Source organism: Zonotrichia albicollis, chromosome 2 (genome assembly GCF_047830755.1).
Source record: "Zonotrichia albicollis isolate bZonAlb1 chromosome 2, bZonAlb1.hap1, whole genome shotgun sequence".
Taxonomy (NCBI): domain Eukaryota; kingdom Metazoa; phylum Chordata; class Aves; order Passeriformes; family Passerellidae; genus Zonotrichia; species Zonotrichia albicollis.
The window spans coordinates 42,729,390-42,754,169 of record NC_133820.1 but is presented as its reverse complement, the minus strand read 5'-3'; the positions used below and the strand labels follow the sequence as shown (position 1 = coordinate 42,754,169).

General features: G+C 48.7%; 1 protein-coding gene across 3 annotated transcripts; it reads left to right on the top strand.

Annotated features, from left to right (window-relative positions):
• LOC102067868 (alpha-2-macroglobulin-like protein 1) lies at positions 1-24,682 on the top strand. Of its 3 annotated transcripts, none has more exons than XM_074534969.1 (36): positions 1-247; positions 2,663-2,849; positions 3,184-3,346; positions 4,059-4,111; positions 4,407-4,424; positions 5,112-5,265; positions 5,694-5,778; positions 6,324-6,444; positions 6,556-6,673; positions 7,531-7,640; positions 7,990-8,160; positions 8,610-8,834; positions 8,961-9,024; positions 9,531-9,676; positions 9,832-9,981; positions 10,788-10,985; positions 11,657-11,744; positions 12,357-12,510; positions 13,294-13,522; positions 13,883-14,006; positions 14,187-14,308; positions 14,722-14,773; positions 15,166-15,249; positions 15,611-15,787; positions 16,100-16,181; positions 17,039-17,195; positions 17,801-17,875; positions 18,031-18,202; positions 18,679-18,893; positions 19,177-19,392; positions 20,196-20,311; positions 20,962-21,052; positions 21,338-21,406; positions 22,607-22,709; positions 23,409-23,450; positions 24,503-24,682. In XM_074534969.1, exons 1-35 carry the CDS (start codon positions 177-179, stop codon positions 23,447-23,449), a joined length of 4,401 nt encoding a protein of 1,466 aa, XP_074391070.1. In that variant the 5' UTR covers positions 1-176; the 3' UTR covers position 23,450; positions 24,503-24,682. The 3 variants fall into 3 exon arrangements, with proteins under 3 accessions (XP_074391070.1, XP_074391072.1, XP_014126841.2); XM_074534971.1 differs by having other exon boundaries at positions 4,404-4,424; positions 9,832-9,882; XM_014271366.3 differs by having other exon boundaries at positions 2-247; positions 4,404-4,424.
• Positions 24,683-24,780: the final 98 nt, after the last annotated feature.

Here is a 24,780-nt window from a genome sequence, read left to right as displayed (position 1 = left end):
GCCGATCTCCACCTTGATTTTGAAGCCAAGGGAGGAACGGGCGTCTGGTTAGGGCAGGAGTTGCGTTCTCCTTCGGCTCTGGATGAGGGGGAGAAGGAAGACAGCAGGAGCAGGGGAGAAGGGGGTATTGAGGAGTGGCTAAGCTTTCCTTGGAGGAATTCGACCGGCATTCAGCTATGTGGAGGATCATTTTCCTGTGGGGCTGCATCCTTCTCCTGCCTAGCACGGCTGGAATGCCTGCAATGCTGTAAGAACATCACTGCTTTGCAAATGTGCTCTGGTCTGTGAGGGATCCCGGTGGGGGTGGCAGTAGCTGACAGAAATGGGACAGAAGTCTTAAGGTGAGGAGTGTTTTTCTGGAGAGGCATAATTTCTCACGTTCCCAAGGTTTTGCTTGATTTCCATGTGCCTTTTCCCCACATTCCCCCTGCTGATTGGCTCTTCCTTTAGTGCCTTTGATGTAGACAGTGTATTTCAGCAAGGACTCAGGCAGAACCACTCTGCCAGCTTTCTGCATGTGCTTAATTCTGACCTTCCAATATCTCACATCTCATTCTGTGTTCCAGAACATGTTTCCTTTGGGCTAAGCCTTTCTTCCCAGAGACATAGGTCACCATTTAATAGTTTAGCCAGCAAAGATGAGTGTCTTTACAAAGTGAGCAAACATGAGCCCAAGTATCTGGTAGGGATGCTCTTGGTACAGCAGTGTGTTTGTTCAGGCTTGGCTGGCCATCTGCTCCCACCACGCCTTTCCTCAGACCTCTCTCAAGGGCAATTCCCAGCACAGCTTCTCTTCCTATACTTTGTCAGGAATGCAGCTCCTGTTCCAGCAGACACTGCTGTGATGTCCTGGTTTGTGAACTCGTTCTGGCTTTTTTTTGAAGGCGTTTGCTTTTGCAGCCATGGCACAAGTGCAAACAGAAGCATGACTGTGCTTGAGCAGTAGATGTTACAGTGAAAAATACAGCAGGGGGTTGTAGCTGGGTTCCCTCCTGCTCCATGTGGTGTGCTGTGCACAAGCCTAGTTTTAAAAACCTTCTCCAATGGGAGTACTTCCTCTAGGACATGTTCCTAGGCTGACAAGCCCCCACGCAAAGGATGTGCTTTACTGCTATCTGCTTGCCACTGTTACCCTCAGCATGAAGCTTTGCTTTAGGGAAATACCACTTCCTTCAATAGGCTGTCTGCTGTCCTGCCTGTATTCCAATTTTTTTCGTAGATTTGTGATCCAGCTTGGATCTTGGGACCCTTGGATGACAGCTCCAGAGATGTTCTTTCTTACTTTTATAGCTCAGAAGGCAAGGGCAAGGATGAAATGTTAAAGGGGTGTAAGAAAATGTTCCAGAGTAAAAGATCATTAAAAGCAAGGAGGGGTATGGGAGGTTTCAAGCAGTAAAATTTTAGTGCTTGTCCCATCCTTTGGCACAATCAGCAGGAGGGAGGTGCCATGAGTCAGCTCAAGTAGGAAAAACAAAATGTTGTTTTTATGTGTTTTGAGATCCTCAAGGCAGCTTGGCAGCACTTGAGTGTGACAGCAGTCAAAGGCTCCTGGCCAGCAGAACTTTGACTCCGTCTCGCCAGGGCGCTGAGCTCCAGCTGAGAACTGCCAGCAGGTCATCTCCCTTCCTCCTGCTTTTCTGATCTTTCCAGGCCCTGCCCTCTGCTTCCTGCAAAACATGCTGCTGGCTGAGCCTGTCCAGAGGCAGTGAGTGGGCGGAGTCAGTGACAAGAATTTTGAAATCTGCTTGAATGTTGGCTTTTTGTTGGTCCTAGGTGCTACAGTACAGTAAAAGATGGAAACAAACTGTGAACAGCTTTCTGATGTAATGGTTGCAGCTCAGAGTAGATGGAGAGATAGGAGAGCAAGTAGAGTGCAAAGAGGATAAGAGTGTCAGGAGCTGAAGTGAAGGTGCTTATGAGTCTCTGGGGCTGGGACATGAAGTTGGGACACTGGGTCCCTCGCAGAGGGTATTTGTTTCTGGGCCCAAGAACAGTGGGAAAACCAGCAAAAAAAAACCTGATGGTGGTAATGTAGTGTGGTTCCGTGAAAACACTGAAGACTTGGGAGACCTGCAAGAAAGCTGAGGTGGTGCTGATCCCTTGGGTGACATGGGGAGGTCCCTTCACCTTATTTTCACTTTCAGTTTGTAAGGCAGTCACTTTATAATTTTATACGTGCATGCAGCATATAGCATATAGCACTGCCTCAGTGTCAATGTCTGCAGTACCCATGGATGAGAACAGTGTCATGTCCCACTGGTGTCGTGACAGCAGGGTGAAGAGGGCAGAAGTCTGTTAGGCAGTACCTAAATACAGGTCAAAACCTGCCCTCTTAGAAAGTCAGTTTAACCTCTCTCTCTCCTCTCTCTCCTCTCTCTCCTCTCTCTCCTCTCTCTCCTCTCTCTCCTCTCTCTCCTCTCTCTCCTCTCTCTCCTCTCTCTCCTCTCTCTCCTCTCTCTCCTCTCTCTCCTCTCTCTCCTCTCTCTCCTCTCTCTCCTCTCTCTCCTCTCTCTCCTCTCTCTCCTCTCTCTCCTCTCTCTCCTCTCTCTCCTCTCTCTCCTCTCTCTCCTCTCTCTCCTCTCTCTCCTCTCTCTCCTCTCTCTCCTCTCTCTCCTCTCTCTCCTCTCTCTCCTCTCTCTCTTCTCTTTTTCTTTCCCAACAGAAACTATGCCGTGGCAATACCATCTCAGCTCTACTACCCCTTCTCAGAGACAGTGTGTCTCCAGCTCAGCAGAGAGCAAGCAGTCCCAATCCATGTGTCGGTCACCTTGCAAAGCGGAGCTGGGAACAAGACTCTGATCTCTCAGTCCATCTCTCAGCTCCCCTTCTTCCATTGCACAAGCTTTCAGGTGAGGAAGATACTTTCCAGGGTTTTCACTAGGGTGGATATGGCATGGGTTCTGCTCTTGCTGGGCAGGAATGCAGAGTTGTGCCTTCCCATGAGGACATCTTAATTGGCCAGTAAATCTTCTGCTTCAGCCTGGATAGGTCTGCCAGTGTCCTATCTGCTATGTAGCCCCACTAATATGTTACCCTTCTAGAAAACTTTTTGAAATGTTCTGTGAACTCTTCAGGCAAGAAGAACTAGAGTAACCCAAAAGTTATATCATAATTGTTATTCCAAAGACCTCAGAATCAGTGAATGGGATCAACTCTGAATGATGGTTATAACTATACCTGCAGGTCCCTCCTCCTGTTGGAAACCCTGAGGAAGTGGCTTTTGTTGTTATCACAGTCATGGAAGCCAACTCAGAGTTCCAGAAGAAACAGAAAGTCCTAATCAAGCATGCAGACAAGAAGACTTTTATCCAGACAGACAAACCTGTGTACAAACCTGGACAGATTGGTATGGACAGAATGCCATGTCTTGTGAGAGACAGAGTGGTCCTCAGGCCACAAAATGTGGGACACTCTAGTCCTCTGAGCAGGACCTGCTCAGGAAGGGAGATGGGCCACATCACTTCTAGGCTTAGAGGGGTTTGGGAATATCTCTCTCCTGTGTCAGCGTGCTGTATGCCGCTGTGAACAGGGCTTGTCTGTTTTCCTTGGTGCGTGAGAAAAGATTTAGAAGGCACAGTGTTGTACTCATGATTGCTCCAGTCAAAGGCATGTCTGTCTGTCAGGGCTCTCAACCCCTCTCTTCCCCACAGACTTCCTCAGGTGAGGATTGCAGACCTATAGGTCCCACCACTGCCCTTGCACAGCTCGGATCACTGCAGAGTTCAGCTGTTGGCCCCGTGCCTCTCCACACTTTGCACTGGGATGGCCTTCACTGCAGGCAAGACTGAGTGGCCCACCACAGGCCCACTGTCCAGAAAAATGCTGTTTGCCAGCCTTCCCAGAAAGCTCCACACTGCCTCTCCTCACACCTTTTCTAGCAGGCTGCCAGCTCCTAGCAGGGCTTTGGGCATAGGCCTAGGAGTGGAAGGCTCTATCTGCTGCCCACACCCTGTCAGTGAAGCACATGCACACATCTTTCTTAGCCATGTGTTCTTGTTATTTACTATTGAAAGCCTTGATTTCATTTCAACCAGTCCTGTTTTCCTCTTGCTTTGTAGTCAAGTTGCGGATTGTGACCTTGGATCAGAACTTCATTGCCAGCAGTGAAACAGTAAGTCAAGAGGGAAGATGCCTGAAGTCTGGAAATGTTATGAGCTGCCTGCATGTCTTCTAGATCAGTGCTTGGCCCAGCCAGGAGATGTGTGTACATCAAAATTGCTTTTGGTGCTTACAAACAGTGTTGGGCACCACCTACAAGACAGCAGCTGCTCATGGGTTATGGGCAGTCCCTGGGAATTGCTTAGAGAAGACTGGTGGATGGTTGGGGAAATAAAAAATACCAGGGAGGTGGACGTAACTTATCTGAAAGCATCCCACCAGTGACTGTTGTTTCCTCCCCACAGCAGCGCCTGGTGGAACTGAAGGTAAAGCTCCTACTTTATTGTAAGTGATGAACTCTTCTCACCTTGGGGAGGACACAGGTTTGGAGATGGTGGTTGGGAAATATCAATGCAGAAAGTCAGTTACCTCAGGATGAATGGGAGCAATCCCATCAACCCATCACAAAGCTCCTACTGGCTGGGCAGTGTGGCTGTACCTGGAGTTCTACACCCTGCCCTCCCAGAACCAGCACTGGGAGAGCACTGCCCTTCATGACTGGGCCTCAGTGGCTCCCCTGCATGGAGTCTGGATTCATTTCCCCATTTCTTCCTGGGGATTCAAGACATCACTCCCCAGTACCTTGTGCCTTAGGCGGAATTTCTCTACAGTGACCTTGTGGGCTGTGCCAGCTCAGGTGACCACAGAGATCTCTGAAGGACCACTTCTTTCTCTTAGTGAGACAGGCAGGCAGTAAACAACAGCTTTGCAGCAGTCAGAGATGGCAGTGCCACCAGGAAACAATGATATGATAGATTTACTTTGTCAATGAGACAGGGAGCAATGTCCTTTGCCCTTTGAGCCTGGGCTCACCTGAGCACTGTTGCTGTGCCATAGACTTGGGCCCTCAGGACAAGAGAATATGTGGTCAGACCATGCCCTGGTATCTTGGACATCCTGCAGAAGAGTCATTTTGCACTGGAAAATAACTAGTCTCTGCTCCACCTGTGCAGGACCCCAAGGGGAACCGAATTGCACAGTGGCTGGATGTTGCACCTGAGGGAGGCATTGTGGATCTGTCCTTCCCGCTGGCTGCAGGAGCACCGCTTGGAGAGTACGCCATCAGAGTGCCAGGCCTCACACGCACCTTCAGGGTGGAGGAGTATGGTAAGAGTCTCAGGAAGCTGGTGGCAGCAGAGAAAGGTGTTTTGCCAGCCTCCAGCCACACCCCTTCACACAGAGCTGGATGGGCCATGCAGCTGTGAACAGCTGTGCTGCTTGGGCTGTCTCCTGGGAAGTGCAGCTGCCTGCCCACAGGTGTAATCGCTGACCTTCACCCAGGCCCACTGGCTTCCTCCTCCCCCATGTCCTGAGGATGGGACTGAGACACTGTCCCACAGCTGTGCTCTGGGGAGGAGACTCAAGCTGCCTACTCCTGTCCCATTCTCCTAGCTGGGCTGTTGGTGTATTCCTACCAGCAATGTGCTGGAACGAAAGGAGAGATTTTATTTTCTGTAAACAACCACTTTGGAAGGATTGGAGCAAATTAAGTCTTTCTATTCTCACTGAATTATCTTTCTCTTGCTTTCACACAGTGCTGCCCAAGTTCAGTGTCTCCATCCAGATGCCTCAGGTGGTCACCATCCTAGAGGAAAACTTCCCTCTCCACGTCTGTGGCATGTGAGCTGACTTATCGTGGCAGAAGGTGCATTTTTACTGGTTTGGAAAATGCACAGCCATCAATAACTGAGCTCAAAATGGTCTCTGCCAACCCTACCCTCACCCCAAGAGGTGGTACCCTGTCACCCTTTGCCAAACAATCCTCCTGGACTCTCACCTTTCTCCATATTGTCTCTCCCTACTTTCTCTGTGAGTCTGAAGGTGACAGTGCGTTCCCTCAATGTAGCCTGTGCCCTACAGTACAGCACCTCTGCTGTATTTGTTAGTGACAGGGTTGCAGGAATAATGGCTGAGCTCGTGGCCAGCACAGTGTCCCCTAGCCCTGCCTGGTGGGGCTGGTGTTGGCTTGGAGAGAACTCGCTCAGCAGTGCCTTCTGCCTCAATCTGATGAGGCCATTTGTACTTCCTCTGCTGAGCCGATGACCCGTGAATATGCTGCAGGCTGCTGGGCTGTATGGCTGCAAACCACAGGGTTAAGCTGACATGCCTCACACCTGAGGCAGTGTTTCTGTGTGAGTGTAAGCCCTCTGTGCTCCCTTTGCCAGGTACAGCTATGGGAAGGCAGTGCAGGGCAGCGTGAGGGCCGTGGTGTGCCGCAAACACATCCGCTATAACCGCAGGTCCTCCAAAGCCAAGCGCAGTATCTGCAAGGACTACAGCGGCGAGGTGAGCACGGGAGCACCCACCCCTCCTGCAGAAGGGAGGGGAGAGGGCAAAGGGACAGAACACTCTTTTTGCCTTCATGATTGGTTAACAAATACAATTTCATATTCCCAGACGAATGAGGACGGCTGCTTTTCCACTGAAGTGAATACTAAGATTTTCCACCGGAAGCATGGTGATAATTATGATTTTAATCTGGAGGCTGAGGCTTTTCTGAAAGAAAGTGGAACAGGTAGAAAAAAACTGATTCTACACTTTGTGGAAAATCTTCTATTTTACACTCGTAAAATGTACTTGTCTTTGGGTTTTTATCTATAAGACAATTGAGTTCATTCAGTCTTGATGCCTGCTCTGGCAGTCATTTTGTTTTGACAGAGATAGGCAAGAGCTGCTTTCTCTTGTCCTCTCATCAAATTAAAAGTGTGTACAGAGGTGGGCCAGGACAGGTTCTCTTGTTTTTAAACCCCATTTTAGGACAGTCCATTGGAACGAGATGTTATTCAGAGCAACTAGACATAACCAAGGCCGTGACTGTACTGTTATTAGCGCCTCATTAGATTTATCTCTATATCCCAGATAGGGAGATAATGTTTTTTATAAGGTTCCCACTCTCACAAGATTTTGCAAAGCCTTCCTCTTCTTCCTGCAAAGAAAATGTTTCATGGCCCCTTGCCAGAAGCAGTGACACACATTCACTTAACAAACAACTGCAGTGATTTCAGATGGGCACACGGGAGGAGATATGCTAGAGCTGACATGGGAAAGGCAAGGAAAAATGCTGCCTTCTAGTGACTGCTGTGAGGAGGGGAGGAGAATTAAAAAGGACAGTTATGAGTTGGACCATCTTAAAGTGGGAAAGAGTGTTTGAGAAGTGTCTGACAGAGATCTCCAGCCAGATTGCTGTCATTCTGTCGCATCAGAGTGTAGGAGGCACTCTAGCTGAGTGCATATGTGTTGAATGACTCCTGAAGCTGCATGGAGAAACTGCAGTGCCCTATGAGTGATAGTCCACCCCTTCACTGAGTTTATCCAATCTTGATGCCTGCTTAGACACTCTACTCACCTGCATGTGCTTCCTGTCTTTCCCAGGGGTGGAGTTCAACACCACTGAAAACTGCAAGGTCACTTTTGATATCACAACTCTCCAGTTCTGGGGGACGAGCTACTACTATCAGCAAGGAGCTCCCTACTATGGAAATGTGAGTGAAAAGGGAAGAAACATGGAAATCCCAGTGGCTGGGCCTAAGCAGGTGGTAGGCACAGAAGTGCCCAGGGGTCCCCTTGTTCTGAGCTGCCCAAAGCTGCCAGCACAATCCTCTGTCCCAGTCCCTCCTCTGACATATCAACCAAGAGGTTTTTCAAAGGTATGACTGCAGGATCTGTGGCTTTGCCAGATGAGATGGCTGCTGCATAAATGGGGAAGGGTTGGAGAGGTTAAAATTCACACTGAGAGTCCCTTTGCAGAGAGAGGGACTGGGACTTCTACTGGGAGGTGGATTTTCAATCCTGAGGCCTCCATCTCTCTGACTGTTCTCTGCATTGTTGCAGCTGGAACTCAGAAGTGCCAGTGAGACACCCCTGAAGAACAAGAAGGTGATTCTTACAGTGTCCTATGGGAGCAGGAAGCAGACCAAGACCTACCTCACAGATGACACTGGGATGGCCTCCTTCGTCTTAGAGACATCAGCATGGGACAACAGCAGTAAAGTTATACTACAGGTTAGGAACCAGTTATTACAAACCAGTCTGGAGCTAAGCAGATCATTAGAATTGAAATACATTAAAAGGGCAGATCCATACTAACACTTTACCCAAATATACCAGATAGAAGCGAAGGTTTCAGTGGTTTGATCCAGGGGCTGATAAACCACTTTACATAGTCAAATGATCTGGCTTGCTCCCAGGGTAGCAGCAGCATGGCAGAATTTCAGACTTCAGCTAAAGCCCTAGCAGTGTACAGCTCCCTGCTCCTGTTTAGGCACTAGTTATCCCAGAGTGTGGGACAGCAGGCAAATGTCAAGCTCCACAGAAAAGCACTGATTGAACTTGGTGTAGGTGGAAGTAGACACCCTATGCTGGGATAGTTCAGAGCCCACTGTTTAGTCAGCCTTGGTTTTGGTGTATGAAGAGCTGTAGGAAATCCTCAGACACTTTTTTCTGTGCCGCAGGCAAAGTCCCAGCCGGAGGACACGAACGGTCGGAACGTGAAGGTTTCTTACGGCACCGCATCGCTCCCACTCAGGGCCTTCTACTCTTCCAGCCGCAGCTCCGTGAGGATCCAGCCCCTGCAGGCAGTGCCAGCCTGTGGGGACGTGCAGCAGGTCACTGTGCACTACCACATACTCGCCACAGAGCTGGGCCACCGAGCTGCCAGAGCACACTTCTACCACCTGGTGAGTGCGGGCAGCACCAGCGAGCTCAGCTCTGCGCCCGGTCTGTGTCAGCACAGGGCCCTTTGCTGGCCCAGAAACGTGGAGCAGAGGCACTCTCAACCCTTCGTTCTGTTCATTACCCTTTAGGTTATGGCCAGAGGGTCCCTTGTGCATCATGGCCAAACAACAGTGCTTCTTGATCCACTGTCAGGTAAGGGCATCTAACTGCCAGGAACAGATTAGGGATCCAATGAGAAAGTCTTTCCAGCCTAGATGGAGAAGGAGACAAAAGAGATCTGACACTAACAGGAAACCACGGAGCTGGCACAAAAAACCTATAGGAAATATGCTATCTTTTTTCTGTCTTTTAATTTCCTTCTTTTTCTTTTTCTGATCAAATGATGAAACTGTCAGAGTTTATCTGCCAAGCAGGAAAACGGCAAAGTAACTTATGGAGTCTTTCTGGGCTCAAGTGGAAAGACTCATTTCTCTTTGCAGTGCTCACTGTTGCCAAAATGTGTCATGATACAAGGTCACTGCTATAAAAACCTCCATCCTGGCCTAGCTATGGCCTCCCCAGAAGCAAGGCAGAATAGTTTTTATGCAAGAATCTGTACAGCAGTATTACAGAGGAAGAGCACATTGCTGCTGTAATCCTTGGATTGAAGGATTCCTTGCACCTTGCCACACTTTTTCAATTTTTCCTTCTTCCTTCAGGTCAGTACAGTGGGTCTTTCTACATCACTCTGCCCATTGACCTCATTTCATCCATGGCTACCCTCTTTGTTTACATTGCCTTCCCTGAGGGACAAGTGGCAGCTGACACCTTGCGTCTGAAAGTCTCCAGCTGCTTCAGGAACCACGTAAGCAGTGCACAAAGCACAGAGGGGCAGGTAGGCTGGAGGGTGGCTAATGATCTGCAAACTGGCAGTAGATATGCAGCAGAATCAAGTAACCACAGCTTCCCCTTTCCTTCGTCTCTCAGCATCTGCAGTCCCCCTTTCTCCTGCTGTTTCAGGTGAAGCTTGGCTTCTCAGAAGCAGTGGCACTCCCAGGATCGACTGTCCAGGTCCGTTTGCAGGCTGCACCAGGCTCCCTGTGCAGCATCCGTGCAGTTGACAAAAGTGTCCTCCTCCTGAGGCCAGAGGCTGAGCTGTCCAGGGATAGTGTGAGTCACTCCAGTGCTGACCTTTGCTGGCTGATAAGGCACGGTGGACATACCAACAAGTGCTTGAATGGGGACAGGGCATGGCTTAATGAGAAAAAATGAGGGCCAACATCAAACACCAGCCAAAATTTCCAGTGTCTAGAGGGTGTATTCTGTTAGAATAACCCATAGTCGTCCCCAGCTACAGCCTGAAGTCACATCCTGGTTAAACTTACAGTGCTTCACCACAGTGACAAGAAGAAGGCAAGAGACATCCATCTCCTGAATTGATACATGGCAGTGGTCTGAAAAAAAGTCATGTTAAAAAAAAAAAAGCCAAGCATGGGGTAGGCTCCATGTCTTTGTTCCAGCTCACATGAACCAGACAGTCCTTCCATTCACAGAGTGGGCTCTAGGTGGTGTACTGGCAGTGGAAGGGATCCTTTTCTCCTCTAGACCTTGGTTTAAGGACACCTGAATTGCCTCTTTACACTGGCTTGGTGGATCCAGGATGTGTCTTCAGTCAGACAAGAAGCTGTCCAATGTTCCTCCCATGCAGGGAAGGTGTCCTCAGTGTTTGCATTTACTTCACAGGTACAATTATTAAGCTAGAATTGGCCACAGCTATGCAGCCATACCCCAGAGGGGCTCATGTTCTTCTCTGGTGCTATGCATCCAAAATTTGTGAAGGCTCTCCATAAAATTCAAAACTCCTTGGGGCTGGGTTTTTGTGACAGGCAGGACCTGAACTTGGCCTCTGAGGTCACAGGAAATCTCTCTTCACACCTCTCACACTGACCTGTACTGTTTTCATTCTCTCTCTACAGGTGTATAATATGTTCAGCTATGCTCAGGAGCAGCTCAGCACCCTCACAGATATCTACAGTGACTACTGCACCATCCACAAGAGCCCAGGCATCACTGGTGCCTCTAAGACCACCCCTTCACCAGGAATGATGTCACCGTTCATGTACAACAGATACTCTTATGCAGTGTCCCAACCAGATGTTTATGAACTTCTGAAGGTAAATCTAATTTCCAGAAGGGCTGAAATACCAGATCTGAGCCCTTTTGTATCCCAGGTCAGCACCGGGTAGCTTCACAGACTGTCTTTCCTGTAAATGCTGGTGACTTCACAATCTGAATTTGCCAACCCTCTGAACTAAAAGATCAATGACACTCTGTCCTCCCAGCATGATAAATTCCCATTGATCAGGCAGATTCCTAGAACCCAACTCCCCACTGCCCCCCTTTAGACTTTCTATGGATTGAAAGCAGTGTGGATTGTCAGCCTGTGTCAGAGAAAATTGGAGGGTGGAGAAGCAAAGCTTCTGAGAGAAAAGGGGAGCCCAGGGAAAGGAGAGAAAGAACAGTAGAAAGGAATGGCAGTGAATGATAAAGAAAAGTCTGGATCAGGGTGGGCAGCAAACTGTGGTGCCAAAATAATGACTTTATGTACAGGCATGCACATGCAAGTGGTCATCCCCACAGTCCTTTGGCATGAGGACCAGGCTCTGGGAGCAGGACAGTTCTGCTTTCTTACCTGATATAAATTAGCAGGTTATGCTGAGGTGCACAACCTCCAAGCAACACAGAGTAGCTGTGATATGGTGGGAGGAGGGGAAAGAGACAGACCCTCAGACACACCAACCCCTCCACAGAAATATGCCTTCTTTTGTCCCCTTCTTTCCTCCAGAATGCAGGTCTAACATTTTTAACCAGCCTTAAAATCAAGTCTCCAATTGAGTGCCGCACCCAGACCACTTTTGACTACGACTACATGTGTACATCTCCATTTTTCCTGTTTCTTTGGAGAGCACGGGTAACATATAGGCTGCACATGGGCAGCTGAACATGCAGAGTGCTTAGGAGCTGGGATGGCTTACAGGCATGAGTGGGAGGCTGTACAGGAGCTGTGCTCCACAGGGAGAAGGGAAAAGCCCTGGCAGGAGTGTGTGTCCAGAGCCCTGGAGGGGCAGAGAGGTGGCTGCAGGGCTTGAACCGGTTTGGAAGCTTCAGTTGGTGAGCAGGAAGACAATATGGTCAAGGAGGGAAATGAGGCATCTGTCTCAGGAAAGAAAATCTGTTTGTGAGACTAGGAAAGGTCTTTTTGGAAACCAGAGAATGAACCAAGATTGGCATTGGGGAGTATCTGCAGGGAATGAGAGCAAAACTGTGAGCAGGTAAAACGTCTCATGGGGGAGCACACGCATTGGAATCCCCCTGGCCTCCTGAGTTGTCTTGCAGAAGACAATAATGAAGTTGAGGGCATTTTGGAGAGGACAAGGGGGTTTGGGCTGGGAGTGGGAGGGAAGGAGAACTGAGCTTTTCCTGGCTGGGCTCTATCCTGGTTTCACAGTTGCTCTGCCTTTGAATGAATGCTTGTATTCCAATAGCTTTTGATGAGCTGCCAGACCTGGAGAGCTTGTACTCAGAAGCAGATGCTGCTGTTGAAGCTGCTGAGGCAGAGCACACCGAGCTGGGCAGCGAGTCAGCAGCAGCACGTACGTGGTTCCCAGAGACATTCATCTGGACTCTGGTTCCCATCAAGTGAGTAACTACAGGCTGTGGCTCCACAGGCATACAGACTTTCTGGTAGAAAGTAGAGGGAATGGGCAGGAGACAGGGCGTTGTTGCCTTCTGTGCACAAAGTAAAGGAGGGAGGTATGAAGAAGTGGATAAGGACAATGGAGTTTTGGTTCAGTTCCTGTCTCTGCTTGAGATTTTCCAAATACTTCTAGGAATTTAATATCACACACTCTTGCAAGATGTAAGAGGCCTCCACAGTGCCATAGCTCAACATTCTACACAAGGCAGGTCCTGTTAGATCAAGTTGTAGTAAACCACTCTGTATCTCCAAGGATGGAGATTCCTCAAACTGTGTTTCCATGTTTGACCATCCTCATGGTATTTCCTTATGTCAGGTCAGAATCTCCCACCTTCCAGCTGTGTGTTACCATTTGTCCTGTCAATATGCACCTCAGAAGAGACATGTTCTATTGTCTCCACACCTTCCCAATAGGAAGTATCACACTATACTCCATGGCACAGACTGGGTGTATAACACAGACCCTTGTGAGCTCTCTGTGCCCACACAAAAGAAGAATTTCAGGTGCAGCACTGCTCAGAATCAAATTTTGGGTTGCATTTTCCTCTCAAGTCATTCCTTGCCTATCTATTTGCTATTCTTCCCATACCTCTGTCCTACATGCCAGAAATCCCCATGCCTTCACATGCACTTCCATTTCATAGTCTGAATTTCTGTATTTGTCTTCTCAAGAGAAATCCATCCAGGATGGGGACAACCCCTCTTCCACTCTGTTTTCTCCTCAGTGATTCAGGGGCTGCTGAGCTAGCTGTCACAGTACCTGACAGTATCACAGACTGGAGAGCCATGACCTTCTGCACCTCGGAGAGCCATGGCTTGGGAATCTCAGAGACCACCAGCCTGCGGAGCTTCAAGCCCTTCTTCGTGGAACCCACTCTGCCCTATTCCGTTTTCCGGGGAGAGTCATTTCCCCTGAAGGTCAAAGTCTTCAGCTACCTGGAGCAGTGCATGGCGGTGAGTGGCTCCCTCCAGGATGCTTTGGAGCACAGGAATGTGTGGGAACTCCTTTACTAATAGAGACCCAAACAGAGGGGCTGCCTGCTTAGGCACTTGGCAAAGGACACCAAAGAAGTTGTTCAATTTAGTTCCACACAGAGCCATCACTGATCAGTTTATCCCTCCCCAGAAGCCAAACCTTACAAATGTGGATTGCATGTCCGTGGGACACTGCTGGTGTCCCACAGATACTGCAACAGCCCATTAAAATACCCCTGACTTGTGGGATTGATTGTTATTTGAATCAAGGACCTGAATGGAAAAACACAGCAGCAGCAGCAGCTCTGTATCCTGAACTCCCTTTTGTTCCACCTCTAGCTCCAGCTTAGCCTAATGGACTCCAGGGATTTTGAGTTTCTTCATGAAAATGTCAGGTTCACTCTTTGCCTGTGCCCCGATTCAGCAAAAACATTTTCCTGGGATGTGAAGGCTACAAAATTAGGTAAGGGATCAAGGGAGGGGCAGGGGCGGGAAGCACTGGCAGAGCTGTTTGAGGAAGCCAGAGCTGGGCTGGAAGGGAGACTAGCCTTCTGTGCAAAGCATGAGTGAGCAGCCCAAGGCTGAGCCAACTAAAACATCTGCACAGATGTGCCAGCCAGCCTCCTGATGTTTTGCTTTTTAGGGAAGGTGAATTTCACTGTCACTGCCAAGGCAGTGGAGCAGGAAGATGTTTGCACGGAGCATACAGCGGTTGTGCCAGAGTCGGGAGGAAAGGACACAGTGGTTAAACACCTGCTGGTGAAGGTCAGGCTGCACTGCAGGGCTCTGGAGAGGCTGGAGCTGGGTTGGGCTCAAGACAGTCTGGTGGGTGGCTCTGGGAAGGAAGAATCAGCTGGGGAGGTGGGCACATCTCTCAGGGAGACTGGTCAAGGAGCAATTCTAAGGGTAGATTAGACTGGAGCTCCTCCACTGCAAGGGACAGAAATGTCAGAACTGCTTGCTGGCAGGGCAGTGGGGTCAAAGGCCGTGCAGCAGCTTAGAAACCTGCTTCCCAGTACAACTTCACTGTTGGCATGGATGTCTCTGCCGTCTGTGTGAAGCCCTTTGCCAAGGCCCACGAGGATGGAAAAGGTGCTTGCACAAAGGTGGGGTGCTGCACAGCTGCTCTCTGATTTTACTGCTCTCCTTTCTGAGCTGACCAGCCTTTTCCCTACCAGGCAGAGGGGCAGCTGGAGGAGAAGACCCACACCTCACTCCTGTGCCCTGAAGGTAGGTGCAGAGAGCCCCAAGTACTATCTTACTGGGGCTGTGCTTATGCACAGAACAGAGAGATCAGATGGAAGCAGTGTGGTGTTTGCACACTCTAGGACTCTCTGGAGGCGTGTAGGGAGCAGAAAGTCAGGGATCTTGGAGCTTTTATGGGTAGGCAAAGCCATTCAGCCCTACCCAGTACTAAAAGCTCCTGGCAACATCAAGCCACAGCCTAACCACATCACAGATCCCCATCCATGCGTAGCTGGATCTCTATCTGATCCTCTCTTTTGAATGCTGATTTCACCAACTGATGAGGTGATCCCAGACCTGTTTACACCATCTCCTGGGGGACACCTGTGACTCTGCCATCTTCCTCATGCCTGTTCTGATGTTTTTGCTGTTTGCAGGAACTTCAGCTTCAGAGACCATCTCTTTCATTCTGCCAGAGAACACTGTCCTTGGGTCAGAGAGAGCCCACATCTCTTTCTTAGGTGAGTTTTTAGAAGAGTCTTGGGAAGTAATATTTTGCCATGCACATGTCTTCTGGTGCCACTGTGTCTTCTTTAGCAAATAAAGTAATGAAAGGGAATATGTACAGCAAGGTGTGATGCTGTCTTCCAGAGCAGTATCCTGTCTCTCCTATACAAGTGGCACTGGATGGATGTATGATTTCACCAAAGCAGGGGAGAGACAGCCAGGTAGCAAATCACTGTTCCTGCAGTCTGTAAACATCACATGGGCAGAGGTGAACTGAGATCAGTCCTAGCAGGTTACCTGGAGAATCTGTGAGACCAGAGTTGTTTTACGTGCAAGAATGCTTATGGCTTCCAAAGCTGTGGTTCTGTCCTACAGGTGACATTATGGGAACAGCACTGGACAACATAGATGAGCTTCTCCAGATGTCCAGTGGCTGTGGTGAGCAGAACATGGTTCATTTTGCCCCAAATGTCTTTATCACGCGATACCTTGAAGAAACAGGACAGCTGACTCCAGAAATCAAACAGAAGGCCATTGGCTACCTGGAAAGCGGTGAGTGAATTCCTACTTGTTAAGCTGGTGATGTCCACCACTTGTACTTGAGTGGAAGGAGCCTCAGCAGAGGCCTGGTGCTGAGCAGGATGTGTGCAGCATCCCTTGCCTGGCATCGTGGTAATTGCAGCAGTGTAAATCGGGCTAGTCAGTTCTGCATGTCAGTGGAACACGCAGTACACGGCACCCCTCTGCTAAATTCCTCAGAGATAATGCTCTGTGTAATGATCAGCAGGATTGGTGGGGCAGGTTGGCTCCTGGAGAACAGGACAGGCACACAGCATCTTCACTATCCCCAGCCTCTTCCTGCAGGATATCAGCAGCAGCTCCTGTACAAGCACACAGACGGCTCATACAGTGCCTTTGGGGAAGGAAGCGAGCCAGGAAACACTTGGTAAGCAACAATATCCAGACATAACTGAGGAGCAAAAGTTTGACCTGGTAAGGCTCAAGCTGGCTTGGATTTTGGTCTGGGGAAACTGAGGCAGTCTGAAGGTGTGGAGTTTTGAACAGAAATTACTCCTGAGACTTTTTGGAAGGTGTCATCTCTTAAGCCCAGATGGAAATAAAGCACCACACAGCTGTTCGCTCAACAGCATCCTCGTGCCAAATCCAAAACATGGCACTGTAACAGCTACTGAGAAGAAATCAACTCCACTCTAGCTGAAACCAGAGCAATATCCATCTCTTACTCCATAACATTTATGTCATGCCCCAATATGCCATCACTTTCCCAATTTTCCCTGTTTATCTGTTTTGATAAATATACAAAATCTTCCTCTTAGTCTATGGGACAATTCTGTCAAATGTGACAATGAGCTAACCTGAAGTACCCCTGTTGGATTGTTTGTTCTTGAGCACCCCAAACAAGACTGATTCTGAAAACTTGGCAGCAAAGGCACCTTCTTTACAGGTTTTCAAAATGCATGGTGCTCAGGCGGGATTGGGAATGAGTCTGAGTGAGCTCACTAAATGTCAGCCCTCCAGGGCAGCAAAGCACCCTGTTGGAATTAGCGGAGCTCTGAAGGTCTAAAGAACTGAATTTTTTCTCTCTTGCTGCACATGGCTCTGACCTCAAGCTTCTTGGGCTCATGTGCACTGCTTCCAGTTCTCCATCTGCACAGGGGCTGTGGCCTGCTGGTATTTCTACAGGGAGAATGTAGCAGAAGACAGAGAGACTCCTGTCTCCTCTTAGAGACGTGCATCAAGTGACAATTCAGTTCTATATCCTCCTTCCTTCCTTGGCTCTAGGCTTACTGCTCTTGTCCTGAAGACCTTCAGCCAAGCCCGGGACTTCATCCACATAGATGAACAAAACATAAAGGATGCTGCCAGTGCCCTGATTAAAAGTCAGACTTCATCTGGCTGCTTCAAGAGTGTGGGGAAGCTCTTCAACAATGGTCTGATGGTATGATGTGTGTCAATGGTAGTTCATTAGGTACTTCAGAGCTTCTTCACTTTCTGGTCCAGTTTGGGTGCCAAGAACAAATGAACCCTTGCAGGAGGAAGGCTCTGAAGTGCCCAGGGTCACCCTTGGGTGACACTCAGGGTTGCCTAGTCACTGTGGCACTTTTTCAAGTTATGAATGATGAAGGTTTGCATTTGATGATGTGCACTTGGGAACTGAAACAGTGCCCTGCCTTACCTCCATCTCAAGGGCTAAGACTCGTCACCTTGCAGCGGGGCTGTGGGAACATCACTCCCTCCTGGTATTGAAATCTGCTACTGAAAATCTTACATTTGGGAGGAGAAAGGGGAGTGTGCTCAGCAGAGGGAGGGAATCGGCTACCCAGAGGAGATTGGGGAACCCTCTCCCAAGAGGGAGAGGCGGAGAAGTGGTCTGGTAAGCAGGACCTTTAAAAGTGGATACCATTCATGTCACTTCCATAGGAGAAGGAATAGGGCCAGCACTGTTTCCTGTGCTGGCATTTGCTAGGGGACCAGAAGGCACTGGAAAACTTTTCCCTCTCCCTTCTCATAGCATCCCTCATCTGTCTTTTGTGGTGTCTGCAGGGTGCAGTGGAGGAAGGCCTGGGGCTGAGCTCTGTGATTGTGATAGCTCTCATCCACTCGGGGATGCCTCACTCCGTGAGTATCCGCAGCAGGAGCGGGCTGTGTGCGCAGCCTCTCGCAGGCAATGCCTGGGCTCTGCCTTTGGATTCCACACTCTTCTGCACACTGGAATCTGCATTCCCTTCCCAAACACTCTGCACATAACAAGAGTGCTTTCCATTGTATCCTAGGACCCAGTTGTGGGGAAAGCTCTGAAGTGTATAAGGGACCTGGTCCATGCTGACACTGGCAGTCCCAACCTCTACAGCCTGGCACTGGCTGCAAATGCCTTCGCAGTGGCAGGGGACAAGGCCCTCAGGCAGAAAATCCTCAAAAGACTGGATAAGGCTGCCACAATATCAGGTACCATGGACTCTGGGGCAGGAGGGAGGGCCACTGGCAGAACTATGTGGAAATCCCTGGGTTGAACCACCACTGGAATGGAGGGAAAGAGTATGGGGGACAGGTACTGCCAGAGGGGAGTCCAAGGCTTGTCTATCCAAGCCTCAGTTTGCCAAGCCGGCCCAGGTTATATCCACACTGTGAGACACATTGTCTCTATGGATCATCTCACAGTCCTGGCCTCCCAGTCGCCCAAACCAGGGGAGCTTCACAGATATAGTGGAACTCCTTCCCAGCCTGCAAGCCAAAGGCGTTGCTGGAAAAAGCCGGGTGTGGGCAGCAAACAGGGATGCAACAGCAGATGCATGTGTATCTTGTCCAACTGCATTATGTCCAATGTACATGTTTGTTTAGTACCTATATACAGGGGCTAAGTAGAACTCCAGAGTCACTAGATGCAGCTACACATTCCACTAATGTTCCCACTCCACCTCTAGATGACCAAATATTCTGGAGTCAACAGTCCAAACAGGAAGAAGATTCCCTATCTTGGTATCGGGCTCCATCTGTTGATGTGGAATTGACATCTAGTATCCTCATGGCTCACCTTACAAAGTCAAGTTTGTCATCAGATGAAATCAAAAAGGCATCCAAGATTGTGTCTTGGCTCACCAAGCAGCAAAACCCATATGGAGGCTTTGCTTCAACCCAGGTAATCCCCTTGAGCCATCATCATCATCATCATATTTGATGCTGATTTTTTGAGAGCAATGGGTTCTAACAGCCCACAGTAAAAAGGAAAAAATAATACATTTTAAAAGGGTGTATGGTTTTACAGATTCTGGGAGTTATGGATATTCCCATGCTAAAAGCCAAAGGGAAAAACTCAACCCTTATTGTGCTATGGCTGCAGTATGAGGGATGAAAAGGCTAAGGTCTGGGCATGCATAAGAGGCAGGAATCCCACTTTTCCTGATGTTTTTCTTTTTCCTCAGGACACAGTTGCTGCTCTGGAAGCCCTAGCCCTGTATGCAGCCAACATCTTCAGCAAGGATAGACCTGATCTTCAGGTTTCTCTCACTTCCAAGGGGTTCAGCCAAAACTTCCAAGTAGACAAAAGCAATCGCCTCCTGCTGCAGACAGTGGAGCTGCCAGCCATTGCCCAAGATTATACCTTGCGTGTGCAGGGCCATGGGTGTCTTTTCCTGCAGGTAAGCCCAGCCAGGAAGAAAAATTCTGTCTGGTGAAAAGCCTTGAAAGCCAGGAATGTGCCCCCTGTTGACAGAGTGACAAAACTATCCTTTGCCCCCTCAAAAAGGAAAGAAGCCCAGAAGTTTCTCTCTTCGATTAGGTGAAAAAGCCACCTCATAGGCCTAGGGGACTTCACCACAAACTTAAGGATAGCCAGTTGGAGAGAAGCCAAAAAGTCCTGCCTGGGCAATTTACTAGAAATAGAAGTGAACAAAGAAACTCCACTTTTGTGAGATGTTTCACCAGGAGCCTCTTGCACCTGGCTCGGTTTTTTTCTCTTTGTTATTTTGCCTTTTATTAAACCTTTTTGTTTCCAACACTGCAACAAAAGCCATCCTGCTAATTTTATGCCTCCAACGGTAGCTGAGCTATCTTGGGTGAATAATAGACCTCCAAGAGCTTATGAGACCTGGCTCGAGGAGGCAACTGTTACTCTTGCTACTTAGCCAACCATGAAAACAACCTGCTGTAGTAACTTGCAAGAATCTGGCTTTCAAGGCTGGTTGGGGTAACTGTGATGCAGCAGGAAGGTAACATCCACTCCCCAAATGAAATCTGGATCATCTCCATCCAGCCAGAGCAGCTCTTCTCCTCCAAGAAATCTACCAGGAGCAGTGCACTACCAGCAGAACCTCTGCTTCTGCCACGTGGTTTTCTCTACACCAATACAAGACAGCAAACAGTAGCTGAGTCTAGCCAAGAATACTCTCCAGCAAAGAAACCCTGCTATTCTCTGCCACCCAGCTTCTTTCTGTCCTGGCAGGCCATCCTGAGGTACCACATCCCTCCCCGGAGGAGCGAGGCCACCTTTGCCGTGTCCGTGCAGACAGAGTGCGCCGTGCCCGACGCCACGCGCTTCCCTGTCACCATCCATGCTCGGTAGGAGACACTCAGCTGCCCCTTTCCTCCCCCGTGCTGAGAGGCTTCTGGCACCACACCAGTCTCTTGCTGGCAGGGTTCCCCTTCACTCCTGGGGTCCAAGTGCTGAGGTGACCCCACTGTGCTCTCCCCAGCTGGGTGAGAGGCGCAAGGCCCCAGAGGGGTGGCTCAGACTGTAGTCCTGCCTTGTCCCCTGCCCCTCACACAATCCTCCCAAGGTCTCTGGGTCTCACCCCTGTCTGGGATTAGGTCTCAAAACCTAATGATGTGAAGGTCCTGTGGGACTGCCTCCTACTCCTAAGTGTTCCCTACTCTGCTCCTGGCTGTCACACCACTGTCCTCTGCTGTACTCCCACCTGGCTTTGGGACAGACCTGCCAAGAGAACAGGCATAGGATGTGATATTCCCCGCCATGCCTAAAGAAGGTAATACCATAAGGCTTCCAAGGGACTTTTTCTCCTTGGCACAATTAAAAGCAAGAACAAGGGAAGCACAAAGATTTATTACAGTGTAGAAACAGGTGTGCTTAAAGGAGAAACACTGGAAAGAAAGGCACATTCCTCCACCTGAGTACCAAAGCTGGGCTGGAGTATCTGGAGATCATGGCTCAGAAAGTAACATTAGTGCTGTCCCCTGGGTTCCTGCTGCAGCTACACAGGGAACCGTGTGTCCACCAACATGGTCCTGATCCAAGTGGAGCTGCTGTCTGGATACAGCCCCGTGGCAGGTTCACTGGAAGAGGTGAGACTGTGAATTTGTGTCCAGCTGGGATGGGAACAGTGATGGATGTCCATCATGCAGGACTGTATGCTGAAATGTGATCATTCCTGTGGGCAGAGAAACAGGTTATTTTCTCTCTAAGAAATCCTTATACTCAAAGTCTCTTCCAAGCTGCACCTTGCCTTTCCCTACATCAACAGCTTCCCTGGCCATGTAAATATTTGCCCGTACTCTCACAAGGACAAACACCCCTGAATATTTCTGCTTTTTATTAAAGCCTTTCTGATATTTTCCCCCTATTTTCAGCTAAAGAAAATGCCTTTAGTGAAGAAAGTTGAAAGCAAAGCTGACCAAGTCGTTCTCTACCTGGAGGAAGTGAGTATAATTTGGGCTACCATCATCATTAAAAGGTGCTATGGACTGACAGCTTTTACTCTTGTTTACTGGTTTCATTACTATTTTAACTGTCCAGAGCTGTTGTTCCTGCATACCAGCCACATTTGTTGATCTGGAAAAGCGTTAGTTGGCAGTTGTTCATCCATTGAGCCACTTACAGGGCTACTTAACTTGAGTGAAACACAGCAAACTCTCATGTTAAGCCTACATCTGTTGGCACTGTTAAGTGACTATTGATAGTCCATATATATGGTGCCTGAGTAAGACTGAGGAGTAGCAATAAGATCCATCTAGCAAATCCAAGCAAGCCTGAAATCTTAGAAAGCTCTTAAGCAACCTGAATGCAGCAGAGGGCATGCAAGATTGCTGATGGATTTTGCCAAGATCCTTTGAAACTAAACCAGATGCTTGTGTGAACAAAAGTGCTCGCTCCACAGCCTCATGAATCAACAGATTAACAACCACTCCAGCCTTTTTCTAGCTCCATGAATACCTAAACAGCACCAGAAATGAGACCTGGCATGTATTTAAAACTCCAGGATTTCTAAGGAGCATTTCTGTGATTCTTCAACCTTGGTTTCTGTCAGTAGGCTGAGCTAAGCTAGCCCTACAGGAGGTGGGTTAGTGTCACATGGATGCATTAGGCTTGCAGAGCTGCTGCTTTCATTACATCTAAGCACAGAGCAGAAAATAGAGAGAAACATTTCAGCTCAAGCTGCCAGGAAACACAAGGTGCACTGCAATCAACAGCAGGTCATGTAACTACTACCCTACACAGCTTGTACTTGTCTGCTTAATGATGAGGATTATGTGAGACTGGAGAATAAGAGCTGATGTAACTGTGAATAAGAAAGTAGCCACTGAGGCCAGGTGCATGAAAGAGCTCAGAGCAGAGCTGGATGGGAAGGTGGGATTGGTGGGGAACACTAGCACACCATATAGGTAGTGCACACTGACTCTGCAGGTTTTTTATGTTCCCCATGAGCTGAGTTAAATTTGGTGACCAAAAAGTCACAGAATGGGAAGTAAAAGATATTTCTGAGATGGACTAGAAAGCAGAACAGATGTGTTACAGTGGTGAGGTATCTACAGAGCCTGAGTGCAAGTAGGTGAAAGGGGTTGTCTTACAGGACTTTTCTGTCCCTTTCTGTTTTTAATCCTTGCATTTTTTGGTTTTAGCTGACTAGACAGCCTCAAACCTACACTTTCCTGGTGGAGCAGGACATGCAAGTGAAGGATCATAAACCAGCCAATATCAAGATCTATGATTACTATATGCCAGGTGAGCTCAGATGCTGTACTGCAAAAACCACCCAAATGTACTTCGGGAAAGACAATTTCTGAATTTTGTTGAGTCTAAGACAATACCATCTCTCACCTTGTTATCTGACTGTCCCTTAGAAGCTCTCTAGGCATGAACTTAACCTGTTAGTGCTCAAAATGGTAGGTCCTCCTCCCTCTGGCTCCAGAACTTGCAGGCCTGAAGCTGGTGTGTAGAACCACTGAGGGTCTGGCTCTCCCAACAAGAGTGGAGCAAGGAGCTGTGCTTTTGAGCACTTGCTTTGTGGGAGACAGAAAAAGCAGAGGGACCACACTGGGGGGATGACTCAGAAGAGAAAGGGCCCCATTAGGAGAATAAAACCAAAACCAGCTTGTCCTCCGTTCTGTGAGGTTCCTAGTGGGAAGAAAAGCTAGAAATATGTCAGGGATTGCTATTCCTTCAGAAAGTGAAGCATTCATAACTGCACAGCATTCATAAGTGTGATGGAACTCTTTGGGACTTGCAGCCTCCTGCCTTGGGTGAATCCTGACCAGCTGCAGAGTCAGGGGCACACACCAGTGGTTTCACATGTCACATGGAGGGGAGTTATAGCCTGTAAATGGAGGGAACACCTCTCCTAGGAACAGTGGCTCAATGCTGGATTGCTTTTGTGGGTTTTTGACAGTGTGTCTCACCAGTACTTTCTTTCTTGTCTTTCAGAAGAAACTGCAGTGATGAGCTACAGTGTTCCATGCAAGTGAGGTGAGGGCCCAACACCTCTTTTGTTATCACAGGCACGGTCCTGAAGAATATGGAAGGGGAGGGAGATGCAGGCAAAGGCCCTTGCTCAAGGAACTTGCCAGACTGCAGGTCCAGGGTAGAAAGCAATTTGCAATGCCAAGTAAGGGTGAGTTCCTGTACCCCAGTGGTTAAACTGAGGGAAGAGAACTGAAGTAGATGATTTGATGTGACAAGATCATGACAAAGCTGGAGATATGTTCAAGAAAACAAGGACTGCATATACCAAGTACTGTCACCAGTCCTGGCCCTTTGCATCAAATACACTTTATTCAAGCCACCACAGTTCCCTTTCTGGCACTTTCCCTGTAGTTTCACATCCCTTCAGCTCTGTGCACACAGCGTGCCATGCTAATCTTTACTGCAGGGCCAGGCCAGGTTTCAGTGCCAAGCCTTTCTCCATCTCAGCCTGGCTTCTGATCCACACTAGGGAATGGACACCTGCCCATCCTCTTTCCAGGCTGAGCAAAGACAAAGCTTAAGCTTGACCAATGCCTGCCCCTACTCTAAACTTTCACTTGCACCTGTGTGCTTTCCTGCCCACAGCCCACAAGACAGGGAAAACCACCTGCTGCATGAATCACCTGTAGGGAGGCACACAGCCCTGTCCTGGGATGTCTGCCACAGGCTCTACACCCTACCCAGAGATTGTGACATGAGCTTTGTATAGATAAAGTGAGAGAGAATCTTAGGTCATAAAACATTCTGAGGTGGAAGGGACCCACAAGGATCACCCAGCTCCTGTCCCTGCACAGGACAGCCCCAAGAGTCACACCATGAGCCTCACAGCGTTGTCCAAATGCTTCTTGAACTCCATCAGTTTTGGTGCTGTGACTGCTTCCCAGGGAAACCTATTCCAGTGCCCAAACACCCTCTGGGTGATAAGAGCTCTGTCCTTATTGGCCTGACAGTGCCGTTCAGTCACAAGGTACAAAAAAGGCCCCTAAGTTCCCAGTGGTTAGTTTTAATACTTCATGAACTCTTTTTTTTTTTTTTTCCCTCTATTGTCTTCACAGGAACAAGGATAGATCCCTCCTCTGCAGACTCTCCCATCAGTCCTTTGCCACCCCTGCCAACTGTCACCTCATGGAGATACGAAGAAAAGAGAAAATGCTTGGAATTTCCTGCTGAGCAGTTAGTTCCTGGAAGGCTCAGACTGTGTGTGGCATCTTATTAAAAGTAGAAGACTAGAATTATCTGATTGAATGATTATTCAGGTTTACTGTTTTTCTCCCAAGCCAGGAAAATTGCATTTAAGAGCAGCTGGGAAAAATAAATTCTCTACCTCTGCTCA